We start from the raw sequence: 19,050 nt of genomic DNA, 5'->3' as shown, positions 1-19,050 counted from the left end.
GCTCAGCGGAAGCGAGCCAAGATGATCTCGCTGTCTTTAGGCCACAGCAAGGCTATATATTCCGGAGTTTGACGGAATACCGTCTGGCGAGTGTATGTTTATTATTTCAACAGCAAGACTATCGCTTAGACAGCCTCGCTCTTCAACGTGCACCATACTCCTGGAGTCACGGCATCCCAGGGAACACTAGATGGCGTCACCGTACACTGCGAGCCAAGTGCCCAACTGTGTGAGGCGCTCTTCGAACACGGGAAAGAAGACGTCGCCTCTTGTCTGGCACCGCTGTCTTGCACCGTCTGCGCACAAACTATGCCTACACTGCAGCGTGGCTGTACAAAACGAGTTGTGCTGGGTCGCCTATGCGCTGAAGCTGTGCGGCTGTGGGTGACCTGGAACACTTCCCCCGGAGTGCCCGTGTTAATCACATGATAGCGGGACGAATTCTGTACGCCTTGAAGAGATGGAATGTGCCACTGGACGACGCTGCTCACGTATAGTTTCCTAGAAGGTCCACAAACTAAGGGCAGTGCGACAGCTAGGCTGCTTAGAAATAATTCGAGGCCATGCCATTTCTGGGCTAGTGGTTGGAGTTTTATTTTGCCCATTCTGTGCGACGCACGCGGGGTAGTGCTTGGTGTCGGCTTTGTTTAAGACAATTGCGAGAGTTTCAGGCATGGGAATTATTGGAATTGCCCTTAACGCCACCACTGCCACCACCATCTTGAAAGGATAGCGCAACACAACAGCTCTATAAACGCAGCGTTTCTTGAGGGAGGTTGTTTGCAGAATTGGCAAGCATGCTGTTGGCGGAGACGCTGACTGGCATGATCACCGGGAGTAGCTTTAAGGAGAAAGAATATTATTTACCGTTTTTTTTTTACCTCCTACCTAAAACCTGTGTCGACCTTACTGTTGTTCGGGCCGACGACATATGGGTTGTTTGAGTTAACGCTTTCAAGAATTCCTAAAGCTAGGCAGTCCGAAACAGCAACACTCTTTTCAGGCTCGTGCTGCCACCCACTGCGGACATTAGTTACTCTAAAAACCATACTAAATAGATAGGGAGGTTTCTAAAATTCCCTGATTAACTTTTTAATTAACACAGTGTGGAAATTAGCGCCAGTGGGTAATTGGAAGGTATGTACAAGACGATAACATATCAATTTTCGAAACGAACAAGTCATTAGCTGGAGCTCCGCAGCGCGAAGAAATCTGGTGTTTTCTTCTAAACAAAATCTAAACTGAGTGCACGAAGTGCGCAGAAACCTTTGTACAAACGCAATGACTGCTGATGAGGCGTTGATTGACTGTAAAAGAATTTATTCGTCGGAAAGAGCTTGGCACTAAGAGGTCGCGTTAAGTGGTGGAGACTACATAGCTCTCGACGACTTTGTCAGCGCACTCCACCGCCAGAACTTGCGTTCTGGGGTCAGAGCTAGCCAGCACGGTCTCCCATCGCTAGAAAGAAGGAGCGGTAACTAGATCACCCGGAGGTGGCTCTATTTGGCAGTCTCATAGGACACGATCGTATTTGGCTCGTTGGCTGCAGTGTTTAAAGTTCGGATTGTATAAATCAGGATTGTTTACGGCAGGCAGTTCGAATTGCATGCGTTATTGAAACACATCATGCTCCTTCCTTTGTTTCGTCGCATGATGCAAAGAGAAAAAATCATCGCTCATTGGATGGTTGTTATTTATTAGAGCGACACAGCTGAAGAAAGTACACGGCAGTGTACAATAAAGCAGGCAGTTCAAAACTGGCATCGTAGTCATTGCAACACGCAATCAGCGAAAGGTTTGTTTCCACCGAACTTCCTGAGCGCCTCAGGCCCTCAGTTTCGGTTTTGGTCTTGGTTTTGGATAACAACAAGTCGCGGACTTGTTGTTATCCTTAAACAGTTTCACACCCACACAGGGGTATCTGTCAAGGATTGGGGTGCCCAGAGAGATTCTGAGATTAATTTTTTTCATGGACGAAAATAAAATGAATGCTGGGGAAGAGAGAAACAAACAAAAAGAAGAAACACAGAAATAAAACGGGAAATGCATAACGCACACAGTAGATGGACACTGTGGGATGTGTAGTCGGGGTATTAAAAATGATAATAAAATAGAAATAATGTTAGCAAGGCAGCCGATTAGATTTAGGCGAGAAATTTTGAATGGCGGGAAAATCAGACGTGTGGCTGTACCCAAGTATGGTGGCGCCGAACGAGAATATGATCGGGCTGCTCAAACTGAGGCCAAGCTTTTTCAAAAGAAAATATTTTGCAATGGATTCTCTAAAAACTGTCTTCTCATTATGATGAAGCGCCGACAAAACAATAAGAAATGGTCTATTGATTCCTGCTCACAACAAAATGCGCAGACGAGAGAAAGCCCCAAGCCAGACCTGCGCAAATAAAAATGTAAGGGTGGGATCCGACAGCGCAGCCTTGTTACAGAGACCTCAGCTGCCGTGCATGACTTGAGTTCTTGCTAGCAGACTTCTTTACACGGCAGGCCTTTAGAGAAGGACTTTTTCTTCTTTTCAGACACTCATAAGTAGGGCCCGGAAATTTAGGCACTAAAGAACCCCGAAATAGGCAGGCATCTAGGCTCTAAAAAATACTGAAATAGGCGCTGTAAAGCAGAAATAGGCGCTTTGAATAATACTCTTTATTCATAAGTACAAGATTTTCCAGTCAAGCATGGAGCGTACGTAGTCCTCAACTGAAGCAATAATTAAAGCGCATTCTCAGGTTTTCGAACTTGAAGCTCGTTCGGTTTCGCTATAAGCATAGCTTAGTACTTTGAAAGGCTTCTTTCGAAGTTAGTGGCGCGAACCTAAAACGTGAGAGTTGATAAGGGCTCAGGCCTTCAGGTGATGTGGCAGTATCGTCTCCGCGTAGAAAGTCTCTGATTTGGAAAATTGTTTCTAGGCAGTAGCGCCCTTTCCTGCCAGTTCCCGAAGTGCTGCTGGTACTTTTGCCACTACCTTCTATGATTCATGTATTCAGTGTCCAGCCTTTTCCAACTTTGTGATCCTATTCGTCAAAGATGAGTAGAGTAGTTTGCAACAATGTATGTCAGGTCTCTTTCCAAACTCGCCTCTTGCTACACTTCGAGAAAAACACTTCGTTACATTACGTTCTAAGTACTATTCGAGAAAAACGTTCGGCGAGACCCGTGCCTTTTGTGAGTGCATCGGCACGCGCCTTTCATCATACTTAGACAGATGTCTCAAAATTGAAAAACAGCACCGAGGACTGAAATGCCGCATTTAGGCATTTATAGGCATAAACTATGGTTAAATAGGTAGTATTTTCTAAAAAATGACAAAAAGGCAGGCAAGTGCAAAAATCCCCCGTTTAGGCATTTATAGGCCTGTTTAGGTAAATGCCTAAAGTTCCAGGCCCTACTCATAAGGCACCGTCTTGTCCGTGGCGGCGCACTCCTCGTTCGCAGTAACTACCGTACTGTGAAAATTTAAAACTAAAAATGAATTCTGGTGAATTAACTACACAGGATTACCGTTAATGTGACTTCTGGCCGCCGCGGCTGCACTTTGTTTCCGAAAAAGAAAAAAAGAAAGTGTTTCTATTTCGGGTCTCCCTGTCTTAATTTTCGACCGTCCTTTGAAACTTGTTGCAGTGATGGAGCCCGGAAGAGATGGGAAGAAAGGGTGGGGAAAAATGACACTTTATTGGACGTAAATGGGCTTATTTACAACTTCAAATCAAGTGACACTGATTGGCCAGTTATGGAGAAGACCCAAGACAATCCAGAAAACTGAAACAGAAACCAAGACGTTGAGTACAACACTGGCAGTACAGCTGAATAACCGTCACGGGATTTTCTTCCTCTATCCTCAAAACAGCGCACGATACCACGTGCATCACTGATTCGATCGAGCACGTGCAGAAGACGACGAGGACTTCGGATTTTTCCCCGCATGCACTGTGAACGACGGTTAATCTCGAATGCAGTCCATCCTCCTGTCGAGCTGCCTGCTTAGTCCACAGCCTAGAAGCCGCCTGGCGGACCGCAAGTGGATGGAGCTGGATTCCAAGGAGTGGCGGTCGCAGCGGATCCGGCGAGATCTAGCGGCAAGGAGGGGCGAGTGCGGTACCACTGATGACACCTCGTACTCTGGCCGTTGGTTACGCAACGAACCATTCCTACTCAGCGTGTCCCTAGCCGTGACGTCGGTGCCACTCGCCATTCCTACCGCCATCTGCTCTGGAGGTTCCTGGACGCCTGGCATCCCGGTTGCTTCTCCCTGGACGACGACCAGAGGTTCCCGCTCAACCACAACGTGCATCCGTGCGACGACGTCTGAGTGTGAGCTCCAATTTATGTTAACGTTCTTTGTCTGTTTGGGTGAGCATATGTGTTTGTAGAAAAGAAACCTGGGCGGATATCTTCGGCTTTGCCGTGGAAGTCAGAGTTGTGGTAGCATTAGATGGCTCATCGACACGAAAAGCCGGCGTCGCCCGAACGCTGGCGGCGTTACAAAACTCGCGAGTGACCGAAACTATGTGACGTCACCGAAGGCAGGGAATTACGAAATTTTAACCAAAAATATCTTGTACTAGTAGATACAATTGTGCCCATCATACGCAGATGTGACGTGTTAACTGTGCATTAGGTTGAGCCGGCGAAGTTGCGTTGCGTGCAAAGTTATTGCGGCGAACACACCGGGAGTTTGTTTCAGGAGCGGTACTACGCAAGCTTGTGGTCCTGATGCACCAAGAATGCTCCTGAGTAGTGCTGGCGCCAAGGAGAGAATTCCGCCGATTGTTATCGCACTCGAGCGAATTCATCGACTCGCGGCGTCGCACAGGGGCGGCTGGAATTTGAGCCGCTGCAAACGTTTCTAGACTCCCGGATTAATTTCTGAGCGGTGGTTGCCTTGGATTGAATTTCGCCGATGACGCCTCTTCGTGCCATCATAATGGTGGGTACCTTCTGCAGCAATTTTCGCTCTAACGGAGGCCGTGAAAAGCTCCTTTGGTGCTCTTCGGAATGCCTATTTATTGCAGAAACTGCGCTTTGAACGAGTTGCACCCTTTTTTTTATTGCGCGAATTAACTAAAGCGCGATTTATTAATTAGTCTGGTCTATAAATTCAATGTTTGTAATAAAGTCCTCGTGACTGCAATTATAATTCCAATGAATGTTTTGCTGTGCGGGTAGGGAACGCGGTAATTCATGGAGGAAGGAAAAGGGAGGAGAGCACCTGCCAGTACCATACGGCAAAAGAAAAGCGTCACGTAGTTTCGGAGGAAATCCTGCTCGTCTTAACAAATGCCGGAAACGGCGTTGTATAAACGCTATGGTGTAGTAGTTATCTTCCGGCTGCCCTACAAGTGAGGTCATGGCCTCTCCTGGCTCTTTGTATGCGCAACTCTGAAAACCTACAGCCATCCACCTACCGGTGGGGCTGCGTAGCCGCAGACTGAGGGTGCCTTACACGGAGTGCGAGAAATCCTAAACGGCCGGAGTGGCCGGAGTTCTCATATACAAAGTATTTCTGATGAGTCCATTTCTTGGTTTCAGCATAAGCCATTTGCAGCAGTTGAACGCGGCGTTGTTTCTTCAGAAAAGGCCACTTAAAGAGAAACGCATCGCGTTTTGACACAATTGTGCCTATCTATTAAACCAAGGAATAGTAAACTGTTTAATGCGAGTTTATCACAATGTTTTGGATGGTTTGAATAGAACGAGGAGTGAGGATTCTTCCGGATTCGTATGCTTCCGGTTTTGAGCAAGGCGATGAGATATGAGCCTCGGAATTCATCAGGCTGGTAACTCAAGAAAGAAGTACTGCGTTCAAAAAGAGGCTATCACGTCTGAAATGGTTCCCAGTATTGATTCATTGCGGAAGTGAAACGTGGGTTTGTATGCATTCTTAAAAGTGTGCTGTCCTCCCGCTCAGGTTACCGCCTCCTGTATCACCCCTCCTTCGTCGACCCGCTCCTGCCTCGCGTTCCAGGTGGCTGCCGGGCCCAGCCTGAAGGCGCCATAGCAACAAGGGGGCATGGCTTGGAGCTATGGTCGGCATCAAGGAACTCGGAGGCGTCCGCATTTCTCCTCGGACGCTAGCCACCACGACATACAGGCTTGTTAGTTTAAATTTACAGCCCCTGATTAAAATACGAGCATGATATCCAAATACAACTTCGTTGTTTACTTCCCTCTCATCGCTGGAACCACGAAATGGTTCGTTCACTGTAATTCAACCGAATCGCATTATCCGTGCATCGGCTAATGGCTGAATGTTATTTCCTTTGAAATCGTTTAATGAGTCACGTATAGAGCTATTGGCCCCTTCATACTACAGAATGTGGTTTTGGCGAGGTTAAGATTTAGCGGGATCACTTTGCCATCTCCATGACTGTACATCACTTTGTCGACTGTTTTCATGTATTTTGCGTTACTCCTCCCCACTATAAAGCAATTTGTGACAATGTGGGTATTTGAATGAATTAATGAAGAGTGGTTAGGGCTGCCTTGCAGATTGCTTTTGGTGGCGTGGGCGTTTTTATGGATTACTGTTGTTAGTGGTTTTATAGATGATAAAATATAAACGGAAGGAATAGATGTTGCTAGTCCCCACATCTACATGTGAAGCCTGAGGCACTTGAGCTGCGGCTAACGGAAATAAAAGGGAGATGACAGGGGGGGAGGGGGGGGGTGAAAGAGGGTAGCTATAGAAAAGACAGGCGTAGGTTGGCACAGTACAGAACATACAAAAATATACATGGGCAGAGTTTCAGCTGAATATAATGGAATACTTGTGCCTGTGGGGCAGAGCAAGTTCTGTTATTCGCCAGAAAAAGCGTAGGAATTGGCTTTTATTTACTTTCCCACTGGTCATGAAGCTTCTACATAATACTATGGGAGAACAGTTAGGCAGCTTAGGGTAAATGATCAGGCATGTGCCTATCAGCTGCCATGAGGGTTTGATTTGAGCAGTAAAAACAGGTGTAATACAGGCAGCTTCAACACTGAAAACACACTGAAAAATGGTAGGGGACACTTAAGCTCCGTCATAAGTGTATGACGGGGTAGCGTAATCGGTTAGTTCCCATATATGCAGAAGGTCAGAGTCAACTTTACATTCATAGGTATACCTTGCCTGCCAGCCAGAGCCATGCTGACGCCGACAATGCCGGCATCGGATTTTATGGAGAACGGAGCCTTTACACTCGCGCTAATACTTTCCGTTTAGGCGAGGGATATTGTCCGGAGCTGTGTTTTTGAGCACCACCACCCTAAGTTTCAGGCAAGAAATCGGGTGTTAGCGATGGGAATAAAATCTTAGTTTACCCAGCGTTACCTGTGGTATAGTTCCGGGTTGGGGTACGTGAGCGTCTGCAGTTGTCTGAGGGTCACCCCCCGGTACATACCCGACAAATATATGCAAGGTCTGCAACGCCAATGTAGCCACTTTAACTCACATGCTCTGGGACTGCAACAAAAACCTTCACGGTGCTAATTCCGGAACCCTCCCGCCGCGGTTGGCCGCTGCCTTGCGCAGCCCCAGCCTCGGGGACCAACTCTGGGCCGTCCAGCAGGCCCGCGAGGCGACGGCGAGGCAGCGCCTCGACGTCCCCACGTGGGAGACCTAAGCCCCGTCGGCGAAAGCTCTGCAGGACTATGAATAAAGTTGTTACCAACCAACCAACCCAGCGTTACCCACACCATCAGGGGCCGCGTCGACGATTGGAGTAAGGCGGAAAGCGTCCAAACCACGCACGGTGATCACAGTTCCCTCGCTCAGCGGATGCGAGCCAAGGTGAGCTCGCTGTCTTTAGTCCACAGCAAGACTATATATTCCGGAGTTTGACGGAATACCGTCTGGCGAGTGTATGTTTGTTATTAAGGCGGAAGCCTTTAATGTCTCATCGTTGTAAGCAGCAGTTGTCGACAGAAAATGTCACGCTTTTCAATTGGTGGAAACGGTCGTGACGTCACAGTGCGCGAATTTCAAATGGGGCCAATTGCACTTTGGCTAGTAACCATACAACCAATAGAAGGGATCGTATAGTGATGCTCCAAGTAAGTGGGACTGAGCTTAGTTAATTGCTTAATTACCCAATAAGCCTAATTAGCTTTACTACTCAGGCCATATAAATAAATAAAAGCGATTAAGAAATTGGTCGAGCTCAGGAATCGAACCCCGGTCTTCGGCGTGAGAGACGAGCACGCTATCCACTCCGCCATGCCAGCTCGTTGGTTTGGAATGAACAAAGGCGCGTCTAGTAAATACGGTGTCTTCACTCACTCTCATCCTCCTCCATTCCCTTCCGGCGAGCTTTAGGTGTCCACCGACAAATGAGAGACAGATACATTTCCTTTCCTCAAAAACCAATTTACCGACGAGCTAGGCGTAGAACTGAATGGGCGGTGGCGTTCTATGGACTCCTTGGCAGCGTTGCAAGACGCTGTCGCGTTCCACTCTTAGGGGCGAAGCTTAATATCTTAACCACACATCAGTGACCACACTTTAGGTCAAAAAAGTGCCCCCCCCCCCCCCCTGAATTTTGACGGGTGTCCACCGAGATATGTGAGACAGTTACTGCGTAATTTCCTTTCCTCAAATACAATTTTCATTTTCTTCATTACGGCTCCTCTTTATCTATCTTCTTTCACTCCCACCTCCCTTCCTCTGCGGTGCGGTTCAGGTGTCCACCGAGGTGGCAGAGAATTACTGCGCCATTTCCTTTCCTCAAAAAGCGTTGCGTTCAAAGGGCAAGGCATCGCGCCGAACGGGTGGTGGCGTTCCGTGGACTCCCTGGCAGCGCTACAACGCGCTGTCGCGTTCCACTCCTAAAGGCGAAGCTTAAGCGTTATTAATTAGCAGTTAATTAGTATTCAGGCATTAATCAGTAATTAACAATTAATTAGTGATTTGCCATCACTTAGTAATTAGTACTCAAATATATGTGACGCCACCAGTGCCACAGAAACAGCGAAGGTGGTGCGGAAAACGCTTCCGCCTCTACCCACTTTAGACAGTCAAAGTGCCCCCTGAATTTTTTCCACAGCAAGACTATCGCTTAGACAGCCTCGCTCTTCAACGCGCACCATACTCCCGGAGTCACGGCATCCCAGGGAACGCTAGCCAGACCTGCGCAAATGAAAATGTAAGGGTGGGATCTGACAGGGCAGCCTTGTTACAGAGACCTCAGCTGCCGTGAATGACTTGAGTTCTTGCTAGCAGACTTCTTTACACGGCAGGCCTTTAGAGAAGGACTTTTATGCGTAGCATATTGCAATCACTCAGTTCAGCCCTTGGGCGCGGCCGGGCAGCCACCAATCCACGTGAAAAAAAAAAGAAAAAAGGAAAAGAAAACGAAAGAAAAAAAAAGACGGCTGAGCATGGTCGCGGTTGCCACCGCCCCGTTTCAAAGGGGGCGCTCCTAGCCATCCATCCATCCATACGTCACGGAGGAAAAGCTGCTGAGAAAATCGAGTGCCCCCAAGGAATACCTCGCGAAAAAAGACCGGGCAATATGCAACGCATTCTTGGCTTAACCAAGCAAGCCTGGGCATCTTTTTTCTTCTTTCCAGACTCTCATAAGGCACCGTCATGTCCGTGGCGGCGCACTCCTCGTTCGCAGTAACTACCGTACTGTGAAAATTTAAAACTAAAAATGAATTCTAGTGAATTAACTACACAGGATTACCGTTAATGTGACTTCTGGCCGCCGCGGCTGCACTTTGTTTCCGAAAAAGAAAAAAAAAATGTGTTTTTATTTCGGGTCTCCCTGTCTTAATTTTCGACCGTCCTTTGAAACTTGTTGCAGTGATGGAGCCCGGGACAGATGAGAAGAAAGGGTGGGGAAAAACGACACTTTATTAGACGTAAATGGGCTTATTTACAACTTCAAATCAAGTGACACTGATTGGCCAATTATGGAGAAGACCCAAGACAATCCAGAAAACTGAAACAGAAACCAAGACGTTGAACACAACACTGGCAGTACAGCTGAATAACCGTCACGGGAGGAGGAGGAAGAACATGTATTTCCGCCGAATATGGCGCGGCAGCCACCTCCGGGTCCGCACGCAGGCGTCCGGGGAGGCAGTCTGTCTCCCCGCGGCCGTAGGACATCCGATCCCGTCTAGGAGAAGAGGTCCTCAGCCTCGGCCGCCAGGCGGACGGCGAAGCGCTGAGTTTTGTCGTCGGAGCTTCTCAGCGTGGTCTCCCATTCATCGCTAGTTTTAATCGCGTTGTGCCCTGGGGCACGAACGCATCACCAAATTATGTGATCTAATGTTGCCACGTGGCCGCAAAATTTACAAATTTCGGTTTCTGCACCGTCCCTCTACCGCCCTCTGGCACCCGTCCAACTCCTCCACAGGGGCGAGAAGAAATTTCGAGCTTGGAGTCTTCTCCAGTCGTACGACTCCTTTTTACTCAGGGATATATATCCGGTGGCGGATATATCCTCCGGTCTTTATTTAGATTTTCGGTTACATCCCTAAACGTACCAATACTTTCTTTGCTTTTAGATGATTTTCCTCTATTCTCAAAACAGCGCACGTTACCACGTGCATCCCTGATTCGATCGAGCACGTGCAGAAGACGACGAGGAATTAGGGCACTGAGCGGATTTTTCCGCGCAGACACTGAGAACGACAGCTCATCTCGAATGCAGTCCATACACCTGTCTGGCTCCCTGCTTAGTCCGCAGCCTAGAAGACGCCTGGTGGACCGCAAGTGGATGGATCTGGACTCCAAGGAGTGGCGGTCGCAGCGGACCCGGCAAGATATAGCGGCAAGGAGGGACGAATGCGGGACCACAGATGACACCTCGTACTCTGGCCGTTGGGTGCGCTACTCACCGTTCCTACTCAGCGTGTACCTGGCCATGACGTCGGTGCCACTCGCCATTCCTACCGCCATCTGCTCTGGAGGTTCCTGGACGCCTGGCATCCCGGCTGCATCTCCCTGGACGACGACCAGAGGTTCCCGCTCAACCACAGCGTGCATCCGTGCGACGACGTCTGAGTGTGAGCTCCAATTTATGTTAACGTTCTTTGTCTGTTTGGGTGAGCATATGTGTTAGCAGAAAAAAACCTGGGCGGATATCTTCAGCTTCGCCTTGGAGGTCAGAGAGGCGATAGCGTCGTCGCTTATTAATGCGAAAACATTAGGTGGCTCATCGACACAAAAAGCCGGCGTTGCCCAAATAGTGCGACGTTACAAATCTCGGGATTGGTCGAAACGATGGGGTGTCAACAAAGGCGGGAGAATACTAAATGTTAACCAGTGGTTAGGGCGCTCGTCTACCGAGCCGGAGTACCCGGGCTCGAACCCGACCACTGCGGCCGCGTAACGCGAAAAATTCAGGGGGCACTTTGACTGTCTAAAGTACGTAGAGGCGAAAGCGTTTTCCGCACCACTTTGCCTCTGTGGCACTGGTGACGTCACCACTGGATGACGTCACACATAACTAATGACTACTTACTAAATAGTGACAAATAACGAATTACTGATTAATGACTAAATACTAACTAACTGCTTATTAATGACGCTTAAGTTTCGCCTTTAGGAGTGGATACGCAGCAGCGTGTTGTAGCGTTGCCAGGGAGTCCATGGAACGCCACCACCCGTTCGGCGCGATGCCTTGCCCTTTGAACGCAACGCTTTTGAGGAAAGGAAATGGCGCAGTAATTGTCATCTCGGTGGACACCTGAACCGCACCGTACAGGAAGGGAGGGAGTGGGATTGGGAGTGAGAGAAGAAAGAGGGGCCGTAATGACAGACAGACAGACAGATTTATTCGACATCATGTTTACACAATGTCGGGAACATAGGCAAAAAGCCGGAAAAAGCGTGGCTTGACAGGGCCCATGTTCCCTATTAATAAAGGCTACATATGTTATGAATTCTGGTAACAAACACAATTTGACAACAGCAACGATTAGGAAATGGTACAAAGATCACCTTTAAAAAACACAGTTTAGTATTCAATTCGACATAGGAGTATGAAGTAGCAATGAGGGTTATTAAGAAAGTCAATTTGGAATACAAGTGATTAAGATATTTTACAATAACAATGTTTATTAATAGTTTACTATACAATTCAACATAGCAATACGAAGTAGCAATCAAAAATGCAAAAAAGAATTTGGAAAATACAAAACTATCACAAATTACAACAGTTCAAATCAAACAGTATGAAAAAGTTTACCACACAGACATTTATCGCTGGACACAAATGATCATGTAATGTTGCCGAGTGAGTTGAGTAATGATGGCAGTCTGTAACTTAGTGCCTGGGTTCCGTAGTTAGTTCGTGTTTTTGGAATGTACCATGTTTCGTTATGCCGGGTATCGCCAACGTTAGTATTTCTTGTGAGGTTAGATAGCTCTTGAAATAAATTGTTACCCTGTTTTTTGCTTCCTATAAATCGCCTAAGGAGTAAGTCATTGTATATGGAATTCATGGTGGCTATGGAAAGTCTGTTAAAAAGTGGTTCTGTGTGAGCGAGGCGCGGTGCATTAGCAATTGCACGGACAGCTTTCTTTTGTAATAATAACAGCTTAGTAATGTTAGTTGCGTTGGTGGTACCCCAGACCAGGTGGCAATAGTAATATTGTATGGCAATAGTTAATAATATTGTGGCAATAGTTAAAATTATATTTGAGGAAAGGAAATTACTCATTAACTGTCTCACATATCTCGCTGGACACCCGTCAAAAACTTGACACCTCTGCTGACAAGCTTCTGCTGACAGCCCTCTGTCGACAACGATGAGGCATTAAAGGCTTTCCCAAAAGGCGCCTGTGTGGTGTGCGATGTCAGTGCACGTTAAAGATCTCCAGCTGGTCGAAATTATTCCAGAGACCTCCACTACGGCACCTCTTTCTGCCTTTCTCCTTTCACTCCCTATTTTATCCCTTCCCCTACGGCGCGGTTCGGGTATGCACCGAGATATGTGAGACAGATACCGCGCCGTTTCCTTCCCCCTAAAACCAATTTATAACCAGTAATATCCTGTACTAGTAATTACAATTGTGCGCGTCATACGCAGATGTGACTTGTTAACTATGACTTGCTCGGCTGCTGACCCAAAAGACGCGGGTTCGATCCCGGCCGCGGCGGCTAGAATTTCTTTGGAGGAGAAATTCTAGAGGCCCGTGTACTGTGCGATGTCAGTGCACGTTAAAGAACCCCAGGTGGTCGAAATTTCCGGAGCCCTCCACTACGGCGTCTCTCATAGCCTTAGTCGCTTTGGGACGTTAAACCCCATAAACCATAAACCATAAACCAGCATTGCGTTGAGCTAGTGAAGTTGCGTGGCTTACAAATTTATTGCGGCGAACGCTCCAGAAGTTTGTTTCAGGGGCGGTACTGGGCGTACAAGCTTGTGGTCCTGAGGAAGCAAGAATGCTCTGAAAAGTGCTGACGCAAGGGATAAAATTTCGCCGATTGTTATCGCACTGGGCCAAATTCACCGACTGGCGTCGCGCAGGGGCGGCTGGCATTTGAGTTATTGGAAAAGTTTCCAGAGTGCCGGATTAACATGAGCGTTGGCTGCGTTGAGATTGCTTTTCGCCGATGACACCTCTTCGTGCCACCATAATGGTGGGCACCTTCTGCAGCAATTTTCGCACTAACGGAGGCCGTCAAAAGCTCCTTTGGTGGCCTTCGGAATGCCTATTCATGCAGAAACTGCGCTTTGAACGAGTTGCACCCTTTTTTTTTTATTGTGTGAATTAACTAAAGTGCAATTTATTAGTTAGTCTGGTCTATAAATTCAATGTTTGTAATAAAGTCCTCGTTACTGCAATTATAATTCCAGTGAATGTTTTGCTGTGCGGATGGGGAACGCGGTAATTCACAAAGGAAGTAAAAGGCAGGAGAGCGCCTGCCAGTACCATACGGCAAAAGAAAAGCCTCACGTAGTTTCGGAGGAAATTCTGCTCGTCTTAACAAATGCCGGAAACGGCGTTGCATAAACGCTATGGTGTAGTAGTTATCTTCGAGCTTCACTACAAGTGACGTCATGGCCTCTCCTGGCTCTTTCTATGTGCAACTTTTAAAACCTACCGTCGTCCACCTACCGGTGGGGCTGTGAGAATGCTGTCAATGTAGCCGCAGGCTGAGGGTGCCTCACACGAAGGGCGAGAAACACGAAACGGTCGGCGTTCTCATATACAAAGTATTTCTGACGAGCCCATTTCTTGGTTTCAGTATCAACCATTTGCGGCAGCCGAACGCGGCGTTATTTGCTTGAGAACAGGCCCATTAAGCCGGTATCCACTGCGATTTCACGCAATCATGCCAATTTATTAAGTCGAGAAATAGTAAACTGTTAAATGCCCCGCCGCGGTAACTCAGTGCTTACGGCGCTCGGCTGCTGACCCGAAAGACGCGGGTGCGATCCCGGCCGCGGCGGCTGAATTTCGATGGAAGCGAAATTCCAGAGGCCCGTGTGCTGTGCGATGTCAGTGCACTTTAAAGAACCCCAAGTGGTCGAAATTTCCGGAGCCCTTCACTACGGCTTCCCTCATATCCTGAGTTGCTTCGGGACGTTAAACTCCAATAAACCAATAAACCAACCAGTAAACTGTTAAAAACAAACACTATGAAGCTCGTAGGGATTTAAGAAAAATACCGTTATTGAACTGGAATTAAAGGCAGTTCGAACAAACCACAGAAAAAAAAGCTCAATAGCCGAATATTATTTTTACATTACAAATTTGGATGTAATTAGAGTAGGCAGAATATGCCAACATTAACACAAGTTTATTATGTAGTAGTTGGTTTGAGTGGAACGGTGGGTGAGGATTCTTCCGGAACGATATCTTTCCGGTTCAGACCATTATGAGGAGGTGTGAGCTTCGGAATTTCATAAGCGGGTAGCTCAAGAAAATTTTATTGCATTCAGAAAGAGGTTATCACGTTTGAAATATCTCCCAGTGTTGGTTCGCTGCTCAAGTGAAACGTGGGTTTGTATGTATTCTTAAAGTGTTTTCCTCATGCTCAGGTTACCACCACCAGTGTCACCCTGCCTTCGTCGACCTGCTCCTGCCTCGCGTTCCAGGTGGCTGCCGGACCCAGCCTGCAGGCGCCATAGCAACCAGGGGGCATGGCTTGGAGCTATGGTCGGCATCAAGGAACTCGGAGGCGTCCGCATTTCTCCTCCTACGCTAGCCACCACGACATATAGGCTTGTTATTTTAAATTTACAGCCCCTGATTAAAATACGAGCGTGATATCCAAATAAAACTTGCGTTGTTTACTTTTCTCTCATCGCTGGAGCCACGAAATGGTTCGTTCACTGTAATTCAATCGAATCGCATTATCCGCGCATCGGCTAATGGTTGATTGTTATTTCCTTTGAAAGCGTTTAATGAGTCACGTATAGAGCTATTGGCCCCTTCATACTACAGAATGTGGTTTTGGCGAGGTTAAGATTTAGCGGTATCACTTTGCCATCTTCATCACTGTACATCACTTTGTCGACTGTTTTCATGTATTTTGCGTTATTCCTCCCCACTCTGAAGCAATTTGTGAAACTGTAGTTATTTCAGGCCTGCCTTGCAGATTGCTTTTGGTGGCGTGGCTGCTTTTATGGATTACTGTTGTTAGTGGTTTTATAGATGATAAAATATAAACTGAAGGAATAGATGTTGCTAGTCCCCGCATCTGCTTATGAAGCCTGAAGCACTTGAGCTGCGGCTAATGGAAATAAAAGGGAGAGGGAGAGTACAGGGAGGGTGAAAGAGGGGAGCTATAGAAAAGACAGGCGTAGGTTGGCACTGTACAGAACATACAAAAATATACATGGGCAGAGTTTCAGCTATATATGATGGGATACTTGTGCTTGTGGGGCAGATGAAGTTCTGTTATTCGCCAGAAAAAGCGTAGGAATTGGCTTTTATTTACTTTCCCACTGGTCATGAAGCTTCTACATAATACTATGGGAGAACAGTTAGGCAGCTTAGTGTAAATGATAAGGCATGTGCCTATCAACTGCCATGGGGGTTTGATTTGAGCTGTAAAAACAGGTATTACAGGCAGCTTCAACACTGAAAACACACTGAAAAATGGCAGGGGACACTTAAGCTCCGTCATAAGTGTATGACGCGGTAGCGTAATCGGTTAGTTCCCATATATGCAGAAGGTCAGAGTCAACTTTACATTCATAGGTATACCTGGCCTGCCACCTGCCGGAGCCATGCTGACGCCGACAACGCCAGCATCGGATTTTCTGGAGAACGGAGCCTTTACGCTATCGCACTAATACTTTCCGTCTACGCGAGGAATATTCTCCGGAGCTGTGTTTTTGAGCACCACCACCCTAAGTTTCAGGCAAGAAATCGGGTGTTAGCGATGGGAATAAAATCTTAGTTTGCCCAGCATTACCCACACCATCAGGGGCCGCGTCGACGATCGGAGTAAGGTGGAAACCGTCCAAATCATGCACGGTGATCACAGTTCCCTCGCTCAGCGGAAGCGAGCCAAGATGAGCTCGCTGTCTTTAGTCCACAGCAAGACTATATATTCCGGAGTTTGACGGAATACCGTCAGGCGAGTGTATGTTCGTTATTTCCACAGCAAGACTATCGCTTAGACAGCCTCGCTCTTCAACGTGCACCATACTCCTGGAGTCACGGCATCCCAGGGAACACTAGATGGCGTCACCGTACACTGCGAGCTAGGGTGCCTACTGCGAGCCAAGTGCCCAGCTGTGTGAGGCGCTTTTCGAACACGGGAAAGAAGATGTCGCCTCTTGTCTGGCACCGCTGTCTTGCACCGTCTGCGCACAAACTATTCCTACACTGCAGCGTGGCTGTACAAAACGAGTTGTGCTGGGTCGCCTATGCGCTGAAGCTGTGCGGCTGTGGGTGACCTGGAACACTTCCCCCGGAGTGCCCGTGTTAATCACATGATAGCGGGACGAATTCTGTGCCCCTCGAAGAGATGGAATGTGCCACTGGACGACGCTGCTCGCGTATAGTTTCCTAGAAGGTGCACGAACTAAGGGCAGTGCGACAGCTAGGCTGCTTAGAAATTTTTCGAGGCCATGCCATTTCTGAGTCGGTGGTTGGAGTTTTATTTTGCCCATTCTATGCGACGCACGCGGGGTAGTGCTTGGTGTCGGCTTTGTTTAAGGCAGTTGCGAGAGTTTCAGCATGGCAATTATTTAAATTGCCCTTAACGCCGCCACTACCACCACCATCGTGAAATGATAGGGCATGATCACCGGAAGTAGTGTTAAGGAGAAAGAATATTATTAGGATTTACTGTTTTTCTTTACCTCCTTCCTAAGCCTGTGTCGACCTTACCGTTGTTTGTGCCGACGACATATGGGGTGTTTAAGTTAACACTTTCAAGAATTCCTAAAGCTAGGCAGTTCGAAATAGAAACAGTCTATTGAGGCTCGAACTGTCACCCACTGCGGACATTAGTTACTCTAAAACCATACTAATGAGATAGCGAGGTTTCTAAAATTCCCTGATTAACTTTTTAATTAACACAGTGTGGAAGCTAGCGCCAGTGGGTGGTTGGAAGGTATGGACAAGACGATACCATATCAATTTTCGAAACGAACAAGTCATTCGCTGGAGCTCCGCGGCGCGAGGAAATCTGGCGTTTTCTTCTAAACAAAATCCAAACTGAGTGCACGAAGTGCGCAGAAACCGTTCTACAGACGCAATGACTGTTGATGAGGTGTTGATTGACTGTAAAAGAATTTATTCGTCGGAAAGAGCTTGGTACTAAGAGGTCGCCTTAAGTGGTGGAGACTACATAGCTCTCGACGACTTTGTCAGCGCACTCCACCGCCAGAACTTGCGTTCTGGGGTCAGAGCTAGCCAGCACGGTCTCCCATCGCTAGAAAGAAGGAGCGGTAACTAGATCACCCGGAGGTGGCTAGTATTTGGCAGTCTCATAGGACATGATCGTATTTGGCTCGTTGGCCGCAGTGTTTACAGTTCGGATTGTATAAATCAGGATTGTTTACGGCAGGCAGTTCGAATTCCATGCGTTATTGAAACACATCATGCTCCTTCCTTTGTTTCGTCGCATGATGCGAAGGGAAAAAATCATCGCTCATTGGATGGTTGTTATTTATTAGAGCGACACAGCTGAAGAAAGTACACGGCAGTGTACAATAAAGCAGGCAGTTCAAAACGAGATTTTGAGATGAATTTTTTTCATGGACGAAAATAAAATGAATGTTGGGGAAGAGAGAAACAAACAAAAAGAAGAAACACAGAAATAAAACGGGAAATGCATAACGCACACAGGAGATGGACACTGTGGGATGTGTAGCCGGGGCACTAAAAAATGATGATAATAAAATACAAATAATAATGTTAGCAAGGCAGTCGATTAGATTCAGGCGAGAAATTTTGAATGGCGGGAAAATCAGACGTGTGGCTGTACCCAAGTATGGTGGCGCCGAACGAGAATATGATCGTGCTGCTCAAACTGAGGCCAAGCTTTTTCAATAGAAAATATTTTGCAATGGATTCTCTAAAAACTGCCTTCTCATTGTGATGAAGCGGCGACAAAACAACAAGAAATGGTCTATTGATTCCTGCTCACCACAAAATGTGCAGACGAGAGAAAGCCCCAAGCCAGACCTGCGCAAATAAAAATGTAAGGGTGGGATCCGACAGCGCAGCCTTGTTACAGAGACCTCAGCTGCCGTGAATGACTTGATTTCTTGCTAGCAGACTTCTTTACGCGGCAGGCCTTTAGAGAAGGACTTTTTCTTCTTTTCAGACTCTCACAAGGCACCGCCTTGTCCGTGGCGGCGCACTCCTCGTTCGCAGCAACTACCGTACTGTGAAAATTTAAAACTAAAAATGAATTCTAGTGAACTAACTACACAGGATTACCGTTAATGTGACTTCTGGCCGCCGCGGCTGCACTTTGTTTCCGAAAAAGAAAAGTGTTTCTATTTCGGGTCTCCCTGTCTTAATAATTTTCGACCGTCCTTTGAAACTTGTTGCAGTGATGGAGCCCGGGACAGATGGGAAGAAAGGGTGGGGAAAAACGACACTTTATTGGACGTAAATGGGCTTATTTA

At 47.3% G+C, this 19,050-nt stretch overlaps 2 protein-coding genes across 3 annotated transcripts; both read left to right on the top strand.

The window, feature by feature from the left end:
* The first annotated feature begins 2,957 nt into the window (after nt 1-2,957).
* LOC149371270 (uncharacterized) lies at nt 2,958-6,098 on the top strand. The gene is made up of 2 exons (XM_089585101.1): nt 2,958-4,323; nt 5,921-6,098. The coding sequence occupies exons 1-2, from the start codon at nt 3,963-3,965 to the stop codon at nt 6,085-6,087; spliced, it is 528 nt and encodes a 175-aa protein (XP_089441227.1). The 5' UTR covers nt 2,958-3,962; the 3' UTR covers nt 6,088-6,098.
* A 1,291-nt stretch (nt 6,099-7,389) lies between these two features.
* LOC149371269 (uncharacterized) lies at nt 7,390-15,224 on the top strand. Of its 2 annotated transcripts, XM_089585092.1 has the most exons (3): nt 7,390-7,783; nt 10,682-11,007; nt 14,995-15,224. In XM_089585092.1, the coding sequence occupies exons 2-3, from the start codon at nt 10,719-10,721 to the stop codon at nt 15,159-15,161; spliced, it is 456 nt and encodes a 151-aa protein (XP_089441218.1). In that variant the 5' UTR covers nt 7,390-7,783; nt 10,682-10,718; the 3' UTR covers nt 15,162-15,224. The 2 variants fall into 2 exon arrangements, with proteins under 2 accessions (XP_089441218.1, XP_089441210.1); XM_089585084.1 differs by lacking the exon at nt 7,390-7,783 and having other exon boundaries at nt 10,522-11,007.
* Nucleotides 15,225-19,050: the final 3,826 nt, after the last annotated feature.

The sequence above is a fragment of the Amblyomma mixtum genome, chromosome 1 (assembly GCF_055824585.1).
Source record: "Amblyomma mixtum isolate Tamu chromosome 1, ASM5582458v1, whole genome shotgun sequence".
NCBI lineage: Eukaryota > Metazoa > Arthropoda > Arachnida > Ixodida > Ixodidae > Amblyomma > Amblyomma mixtum.
This window is presented reverse-complemented; position numbering and strand designations above follow the sequence as displayed.

Excerpts from the sequence above, each read along its gene's own strand:
- LOC149371270 (XM_089585101.1), top strand. The coding sequence starts at position 3,963 with ATGCAGTCCATCCTCCTGTCGAGCTGCCTGCTTAGTCCACAGCCTAGA. Across the intron at positions 4,324-5,920 it reads CCGTGCGACGACGTCTGAGT|GTTACCGCCTCCTGTATCAC; the intron begins GTGAGCTCCAAT and ends CCTCCCGCTCAG.
- LOC149371269 (XM_089585084.1), top strand. The coding sequence starts at position 10,647 with ATGCAGTCCATACACCTGTCTGGCTCCCTGCTTAGTCCGCAGCCTAGA. Across the intron at positions 11,008-14,994 it reads CCGTGCGACGACGTCTGAGT|GTTACCACCACCAGTGTCAC; the intron begins GTGAGCTCCAAT and ends CCTCATGCTCAG.